The sequence below is a fragment of the Tiliqua scincoides genome, chromosome 1, assembly GCF_035046505.1.
Source record: "Tiliqua scincoides isolate rTilSci1 chromosome 1, rTilSci1.hap2, whole genome shotgun sequence".
Taxonomy (NCBI): Eukaryota; Metazoa; Chordata; class Lepidosauria; order Squamata; family Scincidae; genus Tiliqua; species Tiliqua scincoides.
Window position 1 is genome coordinate 237,022,932 of NC_089821.1, and position 20,755 is coordinate 237,043,686.

At 39.7% G+C, this 20,755-nt stretch overlaps 1 protein-coding gene across 2 annotated transcripts in view; it reads right to left on the reverse strand.

Moving 5' to 3' along the window:
- HEATR5B (HEAT repeat containing 5B) overlaps positions 1 to 20,755 on the reverse strand; it is a 61,090-nt gene that overhangs the window by 17,434 nt on the left and 22,901 nt on the right. For both annotated transcript variants that reach the window (XM_066618087.1, XM_066618095.1), the window contains exons 15-27: positions 20,329 to 20,492; positions 19,177 to 19,352; positions 17,348 to 17,453; positions 16,587 to 16,777; positions 16,069 to 16,228; positions 13,606 to 13,795; positions 11,922 to 12,091; positions 8,743 to 8,887; positions 6,778 to 7,017; positions 4,375 to 4,626; positions 3,014 to 3,195; positions 2,237 to 2,305; positions 1,126 to 1,305 (exon numbers count right to left, since the gene is read on the reverse strand). In XM_066618087.1, the coding sequence (XP_066474184.1) occupies positions 1,126 to 1,305; positions 2,237 to 2,305; positions 3,014 to 3,195; positions 4,375 to 4,626; positions 6,778 to 7,017; positions 8,743 to 8,887; positions 11,922 to 12,091; positions 13,606 to 13,795; positions 16,069 to 16,228; positions 16,587 to 16,777; positions 17,348 to 17,453; positions 19,177 to 19,352; positions 20,329 to 20,492 (2,225 nt within the window). The remainder of the gene's footprint in view (positions 1 to 1,125; positions 1,306 to 2,236; positions 2,306 to 3,013; positions 3,196 to 4,374; positions 4,627 to 6,777; positions 7,018 to 8,742; positions 8,888 to 11,921; positions 12,092 to 13,605; positions 13,796 to 16,068; positions 16,229 to 16,586; positions 16,778 to 17,347; positions 17,454 to 19,176; positions 19,353 to 20,328; positions 20,493 to 20,755) is intronic.

The window sequence follows — 20,755 nt, forward strand, 5'->3', positions numbered from 1 at the left end:
TAGAATGACACTCTATTGGGACCCACCTAAGTTTACCAGACTTTTTAAAAAAGGAGATCTAAAAATAAACTAGTAATTGTAATAATAACCAGAAAAAGACCCTCAAATATTTATCTCCCTATATTTACATATGCTTGCAAGGTGCAGGAGCTGAGCTCTTTGCAGGGTAACTAGCAGCTACAGTATCTGATTTTTGAATAGCCTCAGGGCTTGAGGCAATTAGTTATCTGATTTTTCCATCACCCTTTGGCGACCCACCAAAAATCATGCATATGCAATCCTATGCATGTTTATTTAGAAAGCAGTCCCATTAAGTTCAATGGGACTTGCTTCTGAGCAAATGCACAGAAATAAGAGAAGAATGCACTCTTTCTTTCTACTCAAAGCAACAGGGACTGGATAGAGTATTATTTATTTCCTTAGCTACTGAAATGGCCCCCACCCCACTGTGAAGCATGTGATACAATGTTATTCTTTATTCTTTCATATTCTTTCATCCCCCCCCACCACAAACAAATTTCACAAGGCATGTTGATTTAACAAATCTCTTCTCATTCACCTTCCCTACAATCTGATAAATTAGTCACTATTTTGTTGATGACATTATTTTGCTTGTAGGGAAGGGAGGCTATAATAAGTAACTTATCTAAGATTAGCAAGTAGGTATACATCTGAGCTAGACTTTCTCAGGTCTAAATTCAATACTGTATTTACTGGATCAAGCTGTCTTTCAATTATTCTATTTTTGGAAAAATCTTTAATTCTAGATAATGCTTTTAATGAATGGCTTTATTTTAAAATACATTGTTTGCCATGTTTAACTATATTACAAAGAAATTATGATTGACATTTAGCAGCACACATTGACAATTAAGCTCAATTTTAAAAAATCTTTTCAAAAAAAATATTTTAATAGCCTACAGCACCCAATATTCCCATGCAGTCTCCCATCCAAGTACTAACCAGGCCTGACACTGCTTAGCTTCCGAGATCAGGTGCATTCAGGGTAGTATTGCTGCATTAGATATTTTGAAGAGGGAAAGCAGCATTTACAGAGATGATATATAACAGAAATAAACAACACATCAGCAATTAGTTATATTATTATTCTCCTGAAAAATTTACCTCAGCCCAAGCTTTGAGTACTGCCAATTTTTCCATAGTAGTGGCACTCTCCCTGTAAAGCTGGCTGGAAGACCCTTTTCCTGTTTGTACTTTGTCCAGAGAAGAGACCAGGAGGTTGTGAACACGGCGAAGATCATTCAGGTCACTTACCACACCACTTCCAATCCAGGTGCTACATACCTAAAAAGAAACATCAATAATAACGTATTTACCTTTTATGAAGTTCCCTCTATGCCTGTCTGGAACCAAGTGCAAGATCCTCACTCAGCCACAAGCACACAGGTTCAACTTGAACAGGTCCCTATGTCTCAGCATAAACTCCTGAAAACTCCACTTGGCTGCTTTAAGACTGGGTTCCTCACTCTCCTAGCAAGACAATCAACTGTATAATCCCTATATGCCAGTGTTTCTCAACATTTGTCCTCTACCGTACCACTTTACATGGTTCACCTATTTGAAGTACCACTGGAAGTAACTGGTAATGACATCATCGGCAGGTACTTCTGGGTTGGGAGGCCAGACGCAATGTGACAAACACCAGCAAGAGGCTCAGGGTAGACAGGAGTGCTTTTCTGAGAGTGGAAAAGCATGATTTGGTGCTCTGCCTGCCGAGCCAAGCCTCCTACCACTGCTGTGTCTTATTCCTGGTCTCAGTGCCAGGTGGCAGGGGTACCGTGAGTACCACCAGACACCATTCATGGTACCCAGACCACTGGTTGAGAAATACTGCTATATACTTCAAGGTTGCTTTCTTCTACATAGGCTGCGCAGATTTCATCACAAAATTCTCACTGGACAAGACAGGACAGTAGGTACAAATATCAAAAGCACATCTGATTAGTCAAAAATACTAGGATTAAGTGAGTGTTACAGGTGTGCACAACAGTTTGGCCACTTCAAATGCTAAACAATAATCTGCCACACTATGAACCTTCTTCATGATCTTATCAAGAGAAAAATTGTTGATCCAACCCTGTTCATTTTTAGAGTAACCCCGATAATACAATCATGTTATACTGTATAACAAACATTAAGTTTCCAAAGTTTGCTCATTTCTAAACTAGAAACTTTCCCTCTCCAATTTTCTTTAACCACAATGTTTTCTTTGTACCTGGCAAGCTTTTGCTGTTATGTCTGAAGGAGTATCCTGTGAGAAAGCTGGCCTCAGAGCAGCTCCAACCTATAAAAGAAAGGGAAATGTAATAATTTCTATACTTCCTCTTAACAAGCTTCTAAAATGAGAATTCAAACACTTTGAAATGAGAAGTCAGACATTAATTGTTGTAACTAGTATTTATGGCATGTGTAAATGTTCAAGTTATTCCTCCTATTTTTTAAGCTGATAAAGAACACCTAACATTAGAAACTAACATATCTATGGAGAGTTCCTCCTTTGTTAAATTGGTTTCATTTTGATATTGCAATTACTAGAAATACTAACTGTTCAAGTGTTATTATTCATGGAAATGAAAGCCAGTGGCAGAATCACAACATCTTAGCTGAAACAGCCACTGCTTCTTCAACCTCCAGAAACTTTCAGGCTCCTCATATAAGCAGTGGAGATTAGAGGAGGAAGAGATGGTTTAGTAATGGGGCCGCATGAGAAGCACAGGGAGGCAACTGTATTTAAGCATTTTATCAAGTTGCAATTGTGGAGGAAAAACACCAGATCTAAGGTACTAGGAAGAAGCAAATGATGTGCCTGTAAATCCCTACATAGATGAATCTAACCTAAAGATCCATGAGAGTTCTATGTATGCAAACAGGGTTATTTTGCCAAATAGGCTCACTACATAGGCATTAAAAAATCCAACACAAGCAAGACAACATGGAACTTAGGCACATCTCTTCATAGCTGATTTTCATCAACATGTAAAGATAATCTTACATTAGCCTGATACTGCTCAAGAATGACATGGCCTGGGAACTCTGGTTCAGGAACTGCTGCAAATTTCTTAATTATGTCTTCAAGTGCTTGGAGACCTGCCATTCGCAACTGGTTGCTATGATCAGTTGCAGCCATAAATGCCATGCGGATAAGATCAGAAAGGTGAAGCACCAGAAGATCATCTGAAAACATATGCAAAAAACAGGCACTAGTTACTTCAGAAGTTAACAGCAATTGCATACCTACCTTACCAATACACACCTTCCCCTCAGAGAAGTTTCATTATAGCATGCACAGTTGATATAGTCTCAGCAACATAAACAAATAAACAAAATTAACAAAAGTGCAGATTTAAAAACTGACAGTTATTATGCATTCTGAGCTATTTGCCATAACATAAAAAATGTTAATAAGAACAGAGTTCTGCTTAGAGCCACAGAAAACCTAATATTGTAATTCATAAACAAGATTGCTTGTTTCTCACAACAGAGCATGTGGCCATTTCTACAGTTCAGCCATTGGCTATTTTGGATTAAAAGGAGCAATTCAACCACAGTACTTGGGAAACAAAAGCTTGATTCAGATTATAAACACATCGACTGAAAGAGTGCAAGGAGGAGAGAATGATTACAACAATTAAAATGTTAACAGAATTTCTATTAAGACAAAAGTTTTGCTATTTAACATGTTTAAGAACCTGAGCTTAATTCATTTTCATAGGATTCTTACAGATGATTCATTAAGTTTTGAGAAACTACATCAGCATAAAGCATTAACAGATTGTCCCACCTTATATGCTGTCTTTAAAGGGACTAATTACAATGAGTTGTATCCTAAAAGGAGATAGTGCCATAGAGCAAGCAAATACCACCCTTCCTAGGACAGCTGCCCAAGCCCCTTAAGAAGCCATTCCTGAGGTTTGGGGGAATCTTCAGAAACAAGGCATGATGAGGTGTGGGGGTGAAAAACCTCCCAAAGCACATGGAGGCAGCTTCTGGTCTGAACATGAAAGTTGCCTTCATAGTTTTGGAGGATTTCCCCCTCCCACAGGACCCCCCTGCACTGCATCCCACACTATTGCCAAAGATCCTGTGATCCTCAGGAGTGGCTTTTCAGGGGCTTGGTGAGTTGTCCTAGGGGGAGGGAAAGAGGCTTGCACAAGTACACTGAGATGAGAGTATTAAGTTGAGAATATAAGTACCCTTAGCATCTCACTTGAGATTAGAGTGTAAGTACCCTGAGATAAGAGTATTGTGCGTCCTATTCTTGAGAAAAGGCAAAAAGGACATCTTTCCAATGAATGCTCATTAAAATTATTCATAGAGATCAAATAAGAGCAAAACAAACAAAACATTCCTTACTTGTAGGGTTTCTGAGTTTGGCAGAACGGGCCAGAGCTATATCAAAATGGGCTCTGTTTGCATTTTCACAGAGCATGATGATTCGACACAGGCAATCTGCTGCAAATACTCGTGTAGCCCAACGAGGGGCCACAGAAGGCTTAGTTTTATCTTCTTCACCCAATGTAGTAAACATTGTATCATCATCCATTTCATCTTTCTTCTCCGATTCATCATCCTTTTCACCTCCCAGAGGAGCTGCAGTGCTCATGTCTACATTATAATAAAGGGATCTATTTCATTATTCAAACATTTATAACCTTTCTTTATAGAAAACATAACCCATGGTGGCTAGCAACCAGACTTAAACCAATTTAAAATATAAACAATAAAAACCAAGTAAATCTGTAGTAAAAGGAGACCACCAACAAACAATAACTGTAGCAAACCCAGGAATAAAAACAACCACAGCAGCATAAAAAAATTAAAACCTTGGAAGAAGAAAGGTCATGTTTACATGGCACCTAAAAGCAAACAAACACTAATAAGGATCTCAATGAACAAAAAGCTTTACAAGGAAGAATGTTGTATGTAAAGGTGCTCTAATTTGACAAAAGATTTGAGAAGTTTTCCCATGAATTACTCAGAAAAATGTAATTAATGTTACTAGGACAACATTAGTAAAATTAAATTTTCTTAATTAAGCAATATGGCACACATCTATGTTTCATAACATATGAACAATGGGAATAACCCTTTGTAAAGGTCAATTACCAGATACTGCTACTTAAGGCCTCTGCATCTATGTCCCATTTAAAAATGAAAGCAGTAGTAAAAGCAGTTCAGAATTTAACATTTTTTTTAACTTGAAAGAAGTTATAATATTGCCATGCCATAAATTTATTTTTGCATTGAGGCAAACCCACAAAAAAGATCGAATGCAAGAAAAGGATTGTGACTTGACTTGCTCAATCACCCCATTTTAACAATCTGCCTGAAAGCTGAAACATCTTGATAAACAACAGTGAACAGCTGCCGATTTCTGTGATGTGAGGAATTCATACACACTCCTTCCCCTCAAAAACATTGAAGATGGTGCTTGGCACTTTTCATGTAAAGCAGGGACTTTAAAAAATGAATGTACAATATATAATCTCACAATGAAAAATATTATCCCATAATATAAATGTACTGTCCTGCCAAAATTTGTAAGAAGAGAACAGAAAACCTTTGGCAGGAATCTAGAACAATTTCACAGCACTACTTTACGCAAGGCGACAAAATTCAGGAGAAGTCAATGGCTTGATTCACACTCCAAGGAGAAACTTCTATTAAAATGTTCCCAGAAGAAATTTGGAATCAACAGATCAGTGAATCAGAAGGTTCATTCTCATATTAGTACCTCATAAATAAACTGCAGAAGACAGTTTTAGCAACATGGCAAGCACCTTCTAAATTAGGCTATAAAACCTTATGGCAGCAACTTTCCAAATAAACGCAATGATTGAAAACGATACTGAAATTGTTGCCTGGTGGATACAAATCTGCACAAAAATAACTTTATAAGTTGACCTACCTAGCTCAGGAAAATTAGTTTTCAAGAATGAATAATTCCATGTGGATTGGGTCTCAGATGAATTAATCTGCATCTATGTTTATTTTCCTAAAGCTTCAATTGAAGCCCAAACATCTTCCAAACATATTTGGGGGGGGGGGAGAGAGCGGGCTTGAATTTGTTCTCTGAGATTTAGCAGCAAAATAGTTACTTTAGTGCAGGGGTGTTCAAAGTTTTTGGCAGGAGGGCCACATCATCTCTCTGACACTGTGTCAGGGGCCGGGGGGGGAAATAATTAATTTACATTTAAAATTTGAATAAATTTACATAAGTTTACACAAATGAATATATTAAAGATGATCTTATATGAATGAATGAAGGTCTTGCAATAGCTCAAGGCCTATAAAAGGCCTTGCACAAAGCAAGGCTGGCCTTTCCTTTGCTGTTGCTACTGCATTACAGATGTGAAACAGCAAGCAGAGGAAGGAGCCCTCATCCCACAGCTCACGCGAGAACTGTGAGAGGTCAAACAGTTGCCCTCACACTGAGAGCAGTTGCGTCGGGCCAGTGCGGGCTCCAACAAATCTCCGGAGGGCCAGAGGCTCATTGGAGACTGGGGGCTCCCTGAGGGCCACATTGAGAGACCTTGAGGGCCGCAAGTGGCCCCAGGGCCGGGGTTTGGGCACCCCTGCTTTAGTGTATACTAATCTATTATAAAATAGGATATCATCTATCCTGGACTTCAAGAAAGAGCAGCATGTAAGCTAAACACTGAGAACTTCTTCCAAGAGCCAAACAAGATCTGTCAACAAGCTACTGGTAGATAATATTTGCTTTGCAAATCAGCATGACCTTTTTCAGGAACTTACCACTCGTTGCTGCAAGGACATCCTTACACAAAATAAGCCAGTGAGAAAGTTTTTCCACTGCCAGAGATGAAAGCATATGTCCCAAGGTATCATGAATATCAGAGCACAACTTCCTATCCGTCTCCCGATCTAACATTCCAAAAAGGACTCCCTCGAGTCCAGTCTCTGTGATATCAATTCCCTGATGCCGGCCATGAATATCCCTCCGGGAGCCAAGTCCTGGAGCAAAAGGATTAATATCTGCAATGGTAAGGATAGTTTGCATTAGTAATAGGTAATCACATCTTCAAAAGGCAATATCTGAGATCTTTCTAATAAATATTGGCCGCACGCCATCCAAGTAAGTGTAACATAATAGCATTAATCCACCTTGTTTTAAAAAACCTAAAACATTAAAATACAACAATAAAGGTAGCATTTAACATGCTGATATATATTGAGAGCAACCTGAAAATGTCAAATATAACTATCCACAGGAAATAATAATGCTTCAACAACCTTAGTAACATTTGGCTTCAAATAGCTTTAGATTGAAAAGAACCTTCTCTGAATTAAATCTAAGAATGCCACTGGACAGCTGAGTGTCAGAGCAATCAGAACAACTGTATGAAACAAGGTTCTAATCAAATTAAACACAAATGCACAAAAGTAACAGAAATATATGAAGGATACTCTGTCCTAGAGTTTCAATTTAACTGAACCTCAACTGTCAATCTCCTCTTATTCTAAATTAGCATACATGGGTGTCTGTAAATTCCTCAGGAGGGGACCAGTCTTATTTATTTTAAGTCTGTTATTTCTTTTTTTTTTTAAAAAATCTAAATTTCAACTGACTGGGATAACAAAAGGGGAAAAGAAAAGGGTAACTAGGAATGAATGTGAATAAATTATCCTGCAAAAGGTTTATATTCACCAGAAGTGGGCTACAGGTCAGAGTCACAAGTTTCATGGAAACTATCTGAATTTAGTTTAAGTAATCCATACAAATATCAGTCTATCTTGCAACATTTCTGTTTATCCAAACCTGGTGAACATTCCCTCTAGTTATTTAAACAAAAGGCATATTCTGTATTTTGGCAGATCTGGAATACTGTAATCTTGTTAGTCCACAGGCAAGCTGATAGTAGGGTCAAGTCATCCAGTGAAAATTGTATCATCATATACTTAAAATGCAAAAACTGTTTCCTGCTTAATCAGAGGCAAGAAACCTGTAGTTTTTTCCACTGTAAAGTGAAATTTCAATAATCCAGCATCTAATACTGTTGCAATCCCAAGAGTCCAGCTACAAAATGATCACAGAAGTGATGAACTTCTGCAAAAAAATTAGTCACGAGACAGCAGTGGAATCAGTTGCACCAAGCAAAATGGGTCAGGACCAGATCTGATTGTCAGTGGCATTGTGTGATATTGGACAATGCTTGTGTGTCAATTTATGCTGTGTAGTACTTTGAATATTTTTGCTCATCAGTGTGTAGCAATGGCATAATAAGATGCTGGTGGTAAGAGAAACGTAAAAAAGAAGCATGGACTGCTGACATTAAAGTAGAAATTATAGTATATTACCTTCATCCATAAATTTAGTCATAGAATGCAGTGTTATTTATGTCACAGCACAACTTAGATTCTGAAATGCCAGATTATGAGTATTTTGCTTTACTGTCAAAAGTTTCAAACAGTCCTGCTCCACAATGCAGAGTCCACTGAAAGTGTTCAGAATCAAACCTCGCCCTCATATATGCAAACCACATGCTCAAGAGTGAGCCTTCCCACAGTCCAATCAAACCAACTGTCAAAAAACAAATCTTCACAATGTGGAAGAAGAGAAAGTCCACATAATTGTTTCCATGAAGTCTGACAAGATTAAACTTCTATGCATAGCTGAAATTAAGGGGAAATGCACCTAAAATGCAGGCATTGCTGACTATTTTCTGGTTTTCAAAGAAAACACAAGCAAGCAAAACTTACTCATGCCATTATTTTCTTTATCTCCAGCATTTTTTGCTAAACTCGTGGCATATTCGCATACTTCTGCTGCTTCTCTCTGAGCAAGCTGTCGTAGACATGCTACTGCAGCCCGACGAAGGAGCAAGTGAGAGCTGCATAAGTGAACCTGCAATCACAACCATAAACCAACTTATCAACATTGCTGTGTCACATAAAGAAACTATTAGTACCAATTAATGACAACTAACTGCTCAGCAAATGTGTTCCTAGTATATAATTAATTAATTAAAAAGCAGTGTGGCATTACACATGAAACCTACTAACCTGAAAATGTCTGCCAAGACAAAGACCAGGGCAGGGCTGAACATGAGGATGGGATACCATTGTAATAAGCATTAGAGAGCAATAGATTGAAGGATTCAGATTTGCCCAGTCATCAAGCCATTTATACAGCAACTGGCAGCTTTTGTCAGAATATGGGAGGGTAGGCATTCAATAAAAACTACATTCTATAAGCATAACCAAGTAAAAATGGGTGCAATCCACCCAAATCTGGACAGTTTTAGTGTGCTCACTTGTCATATTGATTTGAAAGGAACTTGACAATAATTCACTCTGGTAGTTGGTTTTTACAATTTGAGAAATTCTCATTGAGAGTTACTTGAGGCTGTGGTTTCATCGATTTATCCGTTTTAAGAGGGTTATCACACTTCAAGACACTAGGCAAACTCTGTTTTAAGAATCAATGAGCACTTATTTGCCAGCAACTAGAACTACAGAAGGGTTCCCTGCTTCCTGGTATCTTACTTTTTTCACTCAGTTTTGACAGTATCTGTTGAATACCAAACACTTCTGAAGTCCTAAACACATTTTTATGGTAATGCATGCATCTGAAAGAGCACTCTAAAAAGGCTAGCATCTGGAACAAGGCCAGATTCTTGATAGGATGGTATTTTACTGTAATCCCATTTGGAGGATTTTATCAGCCTAAACATGCTTTTCAAAATACCTAAACATGCTTTTCAAAAACAACCACTTTCAGATCTATATGATAAATATTTTCTTCCAAAAAGGAGTATTGTACATCAAAAGTGTTTTCTTTCATATAATTTCACAGTCTCCTGACCTTGCTTGGCAGAAGATAATTGTACAGAATAGTAGATTTTTTTTCCTCACAAGTGAAAACAGTTCTTTGTAAAACATTTTTCAGTTTCTGGATTGCTAAAAATTATGATCAAAACAGATTTGCTTTTGACATTTTAGCATGCTGTGAGAATAGAAATTAGTTTCATGAAAGGTCTAAGAGTACATAACACGGAGTCCTTACTTACTTCATGAATATCTAATATGTTCACACACTTCTGGCAGAATTTGAAAGATTTTCCAATCATCTTCCTGACATTTTTCTAAAAACTAACAAAGAATTTTGACAAACTACAAAGAAGCCTGCATACAATACAAAATGTTTTATTACTAAGGTACTGCATGCTACTTTCCTGTATTCCTGAAGCCAGTTGAAACAGTTGCTAAACAGTTCCTAAACAAGCAAATCACATCTATCCTTTTCTCCTTGTTGACTTTCAAAAGGCGTTCCACACGGTCCCTCACCAAAGGCTACTGAAAAAACTCCACAGTCAGGGAATTAGAGGGCAGGTCCTCTCCTGGATTGAGAACTGGCTGAAGACCAGGAAACAGAGAGAGGGTGTCAATGGGAAATTTTCACAATGGAGACAGGTGAAAAGCGGTGTGCCCCAAGGATCTGTCCTGGGACTGGTGCTTTTCAACCTCTTCATAAATGACCTGGAGACAGGGGTGAGCAGTGAGGTGGCAAAGTCTGCAGATGACACCAAACTTTTCCAAGTGGTGAAGACCAGAAGTGATTGTGAGGAGCTCCAGACGGATCTCTCCAGACTGGCAGAATGGACAGCAAAATGGCAGATGCGTTTCAATGTAAGTAAGTGTAAAGTCATGCACATTGGGGCAAAAAATCAGAACTTCACATGCTAAGGGGTTCTGAGCTGTCTGTGACAGATCAGGAGAGAGATCTTGGGGTCATGGTGGACAGGTCGATGAGAGTGTCGACCCAATGTGCAGCAGCAGTAAAGAAGGCCAATTCTATGCTTGGGATCATTAGAAAAGGTATTGAGAACAAAATGGCTAATATTATAATGCCATTGTACAAATCGATGGTAAGGCCACACCTGGAGTATTGTGTCCAGTTCTGGTTGCCACATGTCAAAAAGGACATAGTGGAAATGGAAAAGGTGCAAAAGAGAGCGACTAAGATGATTACGGGGTTGGGGCACCTTCCTTATGAGGAAAGGCTACGGCGTTTGGGCCTCTTCAGCCTAGAAAAGAGATGCCTGAGGGGGGACATGATTGAGACATACAAAATTATGCATGGGAAGGATAAAGTGGATAGAAAGATGCTCTTTACACTCTCACATAACACCAGAATCAGGGGACATCCACTAAAATGGTGTGTTGGGAGAGTTAGAACAGACAAAAGAAAATATTTCTTTACTCAGAGTGTGGTTGGTCTGTGGAACTCCTTGCCGCAGGATGTGGTGATGGCATCTGGCCTGGATGCCTTTAAAAGGGGATTGGACAAGTTTCTGGAGGAAAAATCCATTATGGATTACAAGCCATGATGTGTATGTGCAACCTCCTGATTTTAGAAATGGGCTATAATGCCAGATGCAAGGGAGGGCACCAGGATGCAGGTCTCTTGTTATCTGGTGTGCTCCCTAGGGCATTTGGTGGGCCGCTGTGAGATATAGGAAACTGGACTAGATGGGCCTATGGCCTGATCCAGTGGGGCTGTTCTTATGTTCTCTTTGTGCTGCCTTGTCCCTCTTCAGGGCAGCTGTCAGACATATAATACAAAATTAACGCAGGCTGAAGCATCCTAGAGATGGCACAGTGCTCAACCATCCACTTGGACTCTCACTATTTAAGAAGCCACAGCAGGCCAGACAAGTGGATAATGTGTAAAAACAGTTTCCCCAATACATACAAGGTCTTAAGAAATCAATAAAACAGCTGAAACTCAAAATGGGGTCATATGGAGAATTTAGTAAAACTACAGCTGCCAAAAGCAATTTGACAAAGTACATTATTTCCTTTTCTTTCCCTCTTGGAGTTTGAGATATGAATCAATTTGATAACATCAACTGAATAAGAAGGCATATTTTACTCACACAAAGACTGGGAACAAGACTGGAGAGGTTCACATGTCGGGGAGCAAACATGTGAAGTTGCTGAAGGCAGGAAATTGCAGCTGCTTGAACAAGAGAGTCTGAATGATCTTGTGTAATTGCACATCCCACCAGACATGAGGAGCGAATGGTTGAAATGGTGGCTCCATTGCCTAACAAAATTATCAAATTACTTTTTTTTGTAATACTTATAAAACTGCATAAATGTATACATTTAACTTTCAATCACAATTTCACAGATGATGTATTAAAAAAGTTATATCCTATCACATATTCTGGAAGACTGTGGCCCCTACAGCACTGTTCAGGGCCCTTCTCCAACTACTACTGTATACTGAAGTGAGTCACCTGTGTCCAAACATCCTCTACCAGATGGTCAGAAACTTGAAAGCTTCTATAGCACAATACTTATCAGAACCTTCACATTATACACGTATTTGCAAAAATGATCAATTACACATCATGCGTAATAAAGGGACCTCCCCATTTTAAAAAACGAACAAAGAACGAACAATTAACTTTTACATTTCTGCAGCACAAATGCATTTACTTATGTTATGAGTCAGACAAAATGCTCAGGTGAATAGCAGTACTATTCAGACATGACCACATTAAAAGAGCTACTGAATGGACTAGGAAGAGTGCTGAATACCAAATCTACCAAACAATAAAGTTGTTTCAAATAAAAGAGTTTTCTACCATAACTTCCAAACAAAAATGCTTGGGAAAATATTAAGGAACTGTCAGAGTTCCTTTTTTTCAATAAAATACTGTCTATCTGATCCAGGTGTTTGGCATGGGATGTGTTCAGGTAAAAGATATTTTTCACATTTTTATGCCACTCTTCCTCCAAGGACCTCAAGGTGGTGTATATAGTTCCTTTCTCTATTGGTTCTCACAACAACCCTGTGAAGAGAGGCTGAGAGATAGTGACTGGCCCATGATCACCCAGGAAGCTTCATGGCTGAGCAGGATTTGAACTTGGATCTTCCAGGTCTAAGACCAACTCCACAACTAACACACCATCCTGGAAAAATAAATTGAGACGGGGTAGGACTAAGGGCCCAATACTAAACATTGTGCGCTGGCTCACTGCCAATGCACGCTGTTGCAAACATGCCATAAAGCACATTTGCAAGTGTTAGCACCAGCCGTGTGCCAGAGCTAGCTGGTGAAACGGCTGTGCCACTGCTCAGTGGTCGCCCAAACTGCCAGGCGACAGAGAGGTAGGTGGGAGAGTGGGGGGAGGCAGAGAGGAGGCGAGCAGAGGACAGGGAGGAGGTGTGCCTGGGGAAGCATGGGACTGGTGGAGCTCAGCTTCACCGCATCCTGAGCTCAATGTCAGGCAGCTAGAGCTCTAGAGCTGCTGCAGAATCAAGTAGCCCCATTGTGGAACTAATTTTCTTACCCAGGGGAAGGGGGCAAATATCCCCTTCCCCCGAGGAGCCGCTGGTGGCTGCCTGCGTTCTGGCCAGTTCAGGATTGAGCTGTAAGGCTGCAATCCCAAGCATATGCATTTGGAAACAGAAACATATGGAAAAAGTAACTTGCAATCTTATGACTCATTATCAATATTTAAATCCCACTACAAACTATATGTGCAATTATATGCATGTAACTGGATGAAGAACTAAGACTTTCACTTTTATTGTCTTTCGAAACAAACCTTGTAGCTCAGGACCAACAGTTGTTATTATAGCTCCAAGACATCGACCCAAACACTGGTGTACTTCTGTGTGTGATGGAGGTACTGTCAGAAGTAAGGTGAGAACCAAAGACAAAGTGGGCTCCACATACCCACGGTACATCGGTCCACTGGAATCCACTATTAAAGCAAGTGAATGGAGGGACCATGTCTAAAAGAAGAACAAGTATTTCAGTCATATACTTTTGGATGACTCCACTGTTCCTGCTAAAGTGTATAGCGGCACTGCTACAGAAGTAGACAATCTGGAAGCTCAGCAATGACAAGATCACATCATCGCCAAATGTCTGAAAACAGCATTGCGACAAGTCACAGCGCCACACAGCTGCCAAAGAGGTCCATGCATTGGCACAGACCACTGTAGAGAGAACTGTGCATAGCAAACCAGAATTTTGACAGATGTGGCTACCACTGCTCTACAGGGATTCTTAAACTTCATATGAAATCCCTTTAGGCTGAAAACACAACCAAGGCCCTACTTTCTGGCTATAATTAATTAATTGACTGCTCTGCAAACAAAAAATGATTTGATAACTACTGTGACAGCCTGCCTATTGTTGGGGGGATGAACCCTCAGTGACTGCATAAGGACTAAAATGAAAAATATCCTTTCATGGCAAATAATTGCTGTACTTTGGGCTTCACTGTAATGAAATAAGCATGCACCAATTCTAAGCATGCCCAGTTGAAGGAAGCTTTGAGTTCCAAGGTGAGGGAAAAGGCAATTGAAGTAGTATGTTGACAGTTAATGCCAAATGAATAAAGCACACAGGGGACAGAATCTGGCTTCCAGGAGAATCCACTGAGGTTAGAGGAAAGGCTAACAAAACACTTTCATAAAGAAAGCATTCTACACAATTCCTTATCAGGCATTTAGCCCCATAATTCAGTTTGGAAGTGCTCCAGGATCAGGACTTGCACCTGGATATTCATGTTTTTGTTGTGGCAAGGTACTACTGTCCAACTTACGAAACGACATAGATGGTGTAACAGCCTAGCTTAGGGCGCAAACCAGAATAGTGTGCACAGGCTCACTGCCAGCATGCACTGTCGCAAACGTGCTGTAAGGCATTTTTGTGAGCCCTAACCACGTGCTGGGCCAGCTCCAGTGCTGGGCCTGTGTTCCACTGCTCAGTGATCACCCAGACCACCTGGTGGTGGAGAGGTGAGGGGGGTGGCAGGGAGGACACATTCTGGGGTGGGTGGAGAGCCGCCACAGAATTGAGAAGCCCCAGTGCAGGATTACTTCCCTTACTCAGGGGTAGGGGGCAAAAGTCCCCTTCTCCAGAGGAGGCAACAGTAGCTGCCCAGGGGGCATTGGATGGAGCACCCTTTTGGTGCTGCAGCAGCCTCGCACTCCAGGTAGCTCAGGATTGGGCTGCCTCTCAGACCTGACTAGCAATGGTGCCCACGCATTTAATATGTTGCGTTTGGATCACTGTAACAGGTTTTATGTGAGAATGCCCTTGAAGCCCATTCAGAAACTACAACTAGTACAGAATGTTGTTGCATTATTGTTGGCCAGTACCAGGCCTTGTGGGCAAAGCATGCCTTTGCTTAATCAGCTGGAATGGTTGACAGTATGTAACTAGGTGGAATTTAAAGCCATAACCAGCTTGGGACGAGAGTACTTTGTTTGCCCTGTATGAAACTGCCCACCTCTTTGAGAATAACTGAGATAACATTCTTACATGCCCCAGCACTGGCAGAGACACATGTGGCAGCAACATGTGAGAGACATTCTCTGCAGGGGCACCTAGGTTATGAAACTCCTGGCCCTGGATGCAATTTCCACTGGTCTGACAACTAATGAAAACATTTTTGTTCCATGCAGCTTTTGTGGCACAAGTTTACATAGATCTATTTCCTCTTAGTATGCTAAAAAAAAAAAATTTTCCAGGTGCTTATACCGTACATTATTTTTGCCATTTTTCAGTTTGTACTGTATTGTATTGTATTATGATTTTCACATGTTGTGAGCCACCTTAAGAGCCTCCCTCATGCGAGGAGAAGGGTAGGATACAAATATTTTCAATAACATTAAACAAACTCAGGTGACTAGAAAGAGCAGGAAATTCTCCCACTGAAATTAATAGGACTATAAAGGGCTTAAACATTTAGACTGGGTAAACTGCTTAGAATGGCACTGAGGGAGACAAGTATTTTTAGGTTTTTTGAAGTAGTGCATTTGGTTTATTAGTTATTAATAACTAAAGAATTTTTCAAATAACAAAATGTGCTTACTTAGATCAGAGATCTAATATGGTTTTACTAGAGTTTATAGACTCTGCTCCCTCTATTTTGACAGCAATTTTTTTCATGATATTGTTAAAAACATCCATATGCAACAAGGAGGTAAGGCTGTTTATGACAAACTTATAACTGTATATACTGTATAAACTGTATATTATAAATTCATTTTACTTGGACTTCAGGTGAGGTGCCATCTTGTGCCAATGCCAACAGAATGCTGACACTGGTTTTCAAATGCTGTCCAGAACCTATTCCACCGACATAACGATGAAGGCAGCCAAGAGCCAAGGAATGGCCTGTTCTTGACACAACATCTCTAGCAGATTTCAGCCTGTAAAGATTGTTGTAAAGATGTTTATAGACTGATTTTGTTTGAACACTTTGTAGTGTGTACAAAACCATGTGTAATGCAGGATTCTTTTTTTAGCAAATATAAGATCAAATCTTTCAACAAACAAGACTGAGGAAGTCTATTTCCTTAATTGGTCAATTCCTTCTATACAAATTCTTAAAGTCAAGCTATATCTCTCTTCCTTTATTAAAAAAATTATATACAACATTTTGGTTCACTAGGTATGTAACTGAAAAATGTACATAATAAGAAAAATAAGAATATCTAGTCATATCCTAGAGACAGATTTTCTAAACATTATGGTTTACTTTTACTTATATTATTGCTGTAAACATACTTGTCAAAGCTATGCTGTGCCATTCTTGCAATGAAAGTTGCTTCTCCAACCACCTGTGCCATTCTGCCAAGAGCCTCTCCTGCAGCACACCTCAGAATGGGATTTGGGTTGTCAAGAGCCCCCATGACTAATGTTAAGGCTGATTTGCGAACTTCTTCGGGTCCTAGTGTACTCTTATTCTCAGCTAAGCCCTTTAACAACAACAAAAGAGAGCATTTAATGTTAGAGAACACCATCTTGAAAAGAGTTATATAATGCTTTGGAGCTATTGTTAATATAAAACAGATCTCTTATGTTGCCAACCACTTAAAACATTAAGGTTTCACAAGTGTTCTGACAAATGTCTCATAGTCATTCTAGAAATTCTCTCTCCAACTATTTTAAAAACTATTCACTACTGAATGTTTAATTTTCTATTTACATCAATTTATCCTATGGCTTTTCATTTTCATGTCCTTTAACGTAACAACATGCATTTCAGCACATGCTGGGAAAGCTCCACAGAAGACACTTCACTGAGAGCCAATTGTGGAAAAAAAAGAGTAATTTGAAATGCAGTTCCTAAAACCTTCGATCTGATGAGCATTTCTTGCTATTGTTAATATTGTACAATAATTAACAATAATAATATTGTTAGTATTGGAGAGGATACTTTTATTCTCCAGATTATGTTGGCACAACATATGATTAGAAATGAAGAGTGGCATTTGTGTGTGTGTTGCAACAATAAAACAGCATGATACTTTGTGAAGGATCTTTACCTTTAACGCACTGAGAACAGCAGTGAAAATATTAAGCTGTACTGCCTGCTGACGAACACCTTTTGCCTGCTTGACACATTCTGCAAAGTGATCCAACATCTGTAGCCTACAAAAGACAAAATATTGTGAGGGAGAAGCCCTTTGAAGGACAGAGAAAAAAGAGCCTACAAGAACTCTAGTGATCTTGTTTGGTGAAGGACTGTGCCACAATGGCCCAGTTCAGATGCAATGCTAAGCCAAGGTTTAATGCTACTTCGAAAAGGTAGTGTCAGTCTCATGAAGAAGACAGCAAGTGCTTTTGGCCTCACTTTAGAATAAACATCAGTTATATATTATGCATAAACTTGGGAAATTATGGTTTATTAAAATAGAATTAAAACAAGACAAAATATCAAATCAGAATCAAAAGGTGGTCTGATATGTTAGCTTGTTTTAACTACAGTTGGTTAACTGTAACTGTTAACTGTAACTCTAACAGCTGGTTAGCTGCCTGCATTCATTAGTAACAGGGAACTGTGGTTTGTTTTAATGTAGAACCTTTCACTCCCTCTCATAACCAGGCAAATGTTACTGTGCGCTTTAAACAGAGGCACTAAAACGCCCTCAAGTAAGGGCATTTTTATAGGCCATCTGCATTTATCCATTGTCTAAGACAGCTATTCTCAACCTTTTTTTCTGGGGTCCCTCATCAAATGAGGATACCACAAGAACAGATAAACATAAAATCCCTTCTCGCAGTTTTCAGTCTGTGGCCCCTTTAAAATATGCCAGGGCTCCCCTCAGGAGGCCATATGGCTCCTGTTGAGAATGGCTGGTCTATGACCCCACTCACAAGAACTCATCTCATCTCTCACATTTGTAGAAAAGCTGCTATAATGAGGCTCTATAGCTCAGGTGGGTATAACTGTACCTAGTTCTAAAATATGGGAACATACTTCAGTAGTTCACAAGGTCTGAGCTTGCTAACTTTATGTACTCCCTTGCAATCCACATTCGCCCTTGGGCCAGCACAAGTCCCTTGTGTCAGCCTGGAGGTGTCACAAAAGTGCCATAAGGCACTTTTGCACAACCTCAGGAGTCAGGAGACCAACCCCAGTGTCATTGCACTGGCAGAATGGTAGGTACATGCCGGCCGCGTTAGGCCAGCATGGGGGTCTTGGGAGGGTGGACTGCTAGCAGGCCTGTGGGTGGGGTGAGCCTGGGAGGGGGTGGAGCCAAGATCCAGCACTTAGGCTGGATCCCAACCCCACTCATGAGCGACCTGGCACAGTGCCAGGCTGCTCAGATCTGTGCCACCTCTTTAGGAGGTGCAAATCCACGGAGCCCCGTTGGGGCTGCTGCTGCTGCATTAACTGAGGTAAGAAGAATTAGTTCCCTTGCCCCAAGCTGAGCAGCAGCCAGCCTCAACAGGTGGCCTGCCTGTTCCATCACAGGTTAAGATTAGGCTGCCCATGAAATAGGATCCTCATAGATCACCTATTTATTGTCATACCAGAAACTACATAATACACATACAGTATTACATGATTTACAAACCATTATTTTCTATTTGCATATTTTAAGGTGGTTTATGCTAATTACAGTAGAATTAAAAATGCAAATTAGTCCTGAATGCATTTCCCACCTCCAATTTAATTTTAAGTACACATATTTAAATGGATGACAAACAATTGCAGAATTTATCTTCACACACTGTGATACAGATAAGTTTTTTCCTAAAACACAAGATGCAAGCTCTGAAAAACATCTATTGAAGGTTAACTTTTAAACAGATTTGACATTGTTGAATATACAGAGGCCTCAAAACATCAACCTTGCCACAGACAGACCTGTGTTTGTAGGAAACATGAGGGAAAACCACTCCAAAGAGGGCTACAGAGGCATCAATGACCGACACTCCCAAAGGAAGGGGACCAGGAACAGCTTCACCAGCAGGGATGCGCAAGTAAATGGAAGAGGGGTCATGTTCTAGAGCACCACTTCCAGAGGCACTGTTTGGCTGGAGCTGCAAAGCATCAAAATATCTGAAATATAGTAGCAACTGAATTTTTACAACTTAGCACTACACATGGTTCAAAGAAATGCTACCTTTGCCAAGAGAGCAATTGCATTTCCAAAACAAAGATTCTAACAGGAGCTTCTGAGTGATTCCTATCAAGTAAGATGAAAAATAAATATACAAGCTGGTTGGTGAAAGTCTTCATTATTTCAAGTAACAAAAATCATTAAAATCAATCATGACATGATGCTCACGATCGGTCACTAGGTCTCAGTGAAGTCCAATAATTTGCTCCATGAGTTACATGAGAGATCAAACAGGCATTCTCTATTTCCATTTGCAAGAGTGAGAAGGAAGAACATGATGATTATGATTATTATAGAGCCTTCGAGGCACTATAAGGGCTGTTTTTATAAGTTTATAAATTATGTCTTTTACTGTGTGCTTTTAATCTGCTGCTATGTATTTTATCTTGTTTTAACTGTTTTTTTAAGTGTTTTGTATTTTTAATGTTTGTTTCCTTGTTTTTTTTTTAACTTGATTGTTAGCCGCCTTGGGTGCCCTTTGGGGAGAAAGGCGGAATACAAATATAATAAATAAATAAATTATACTGACAGATGCGCTGCCATGACTCTTGACAGGTGCCCTATACTGACAGGCGCCCTACCATGAGCCGTCTTGGGTCCCCTTGGGGAGAAAGGCAGAGTAAAAATGCCGTAAACAAACTCAAAACAGCATCAGGTATATGGAAAACACATGCGTACCCAGACGAAAAGTAAATATAATCTATCATTCGTTAATCAACATATCTGATTTATCAGTTCACTACTCATGTAGAGACAAAGGTCTTACAAAATTCCTCTGAATTAGGAAAACTTGCTAGAAAAATAAATGAGGAGCTTCCAAGCAGTGCTCTCCCTTATTTTGGGGGCCAGTGAATGAAGCCCTGGACACTTAGTGATGACATAATAAGTATTGATACCTGATCCTCAATTGATTTATGGTCTGTTTCCTGCAGCCAAGAGCCAAGAAGAACACTGTCATCATAATGGCAAAGTGATCTAAGGAGGGATGTTGTAGTATTTGCAGAGTTGTCTGTTAAAGTAAATTCTGCCACTAGCTCTCGAAGAAGTGCATTAAATGATCCTAGAGGAAAAAAATTGAAAGAAAAAACAGCAAATATAGCTTTTATGCAGCCCATTAATATTATATGATGTAAATGCAGTGTGACTACAGAGATGATGTGGCACAGGAAAATCTCCACTAAGATGGTTTCTGTAGTAATGCAGCTCATGGTAATCTTACATTCACATGCCCGCAGAGCTGAAAGTCCAGCCCCATATGGCTTGGGTGAATAGATGCACATTTGGTCTCCAGAAAGCTGGTCAAAGACATTTGTTCCAAGACAA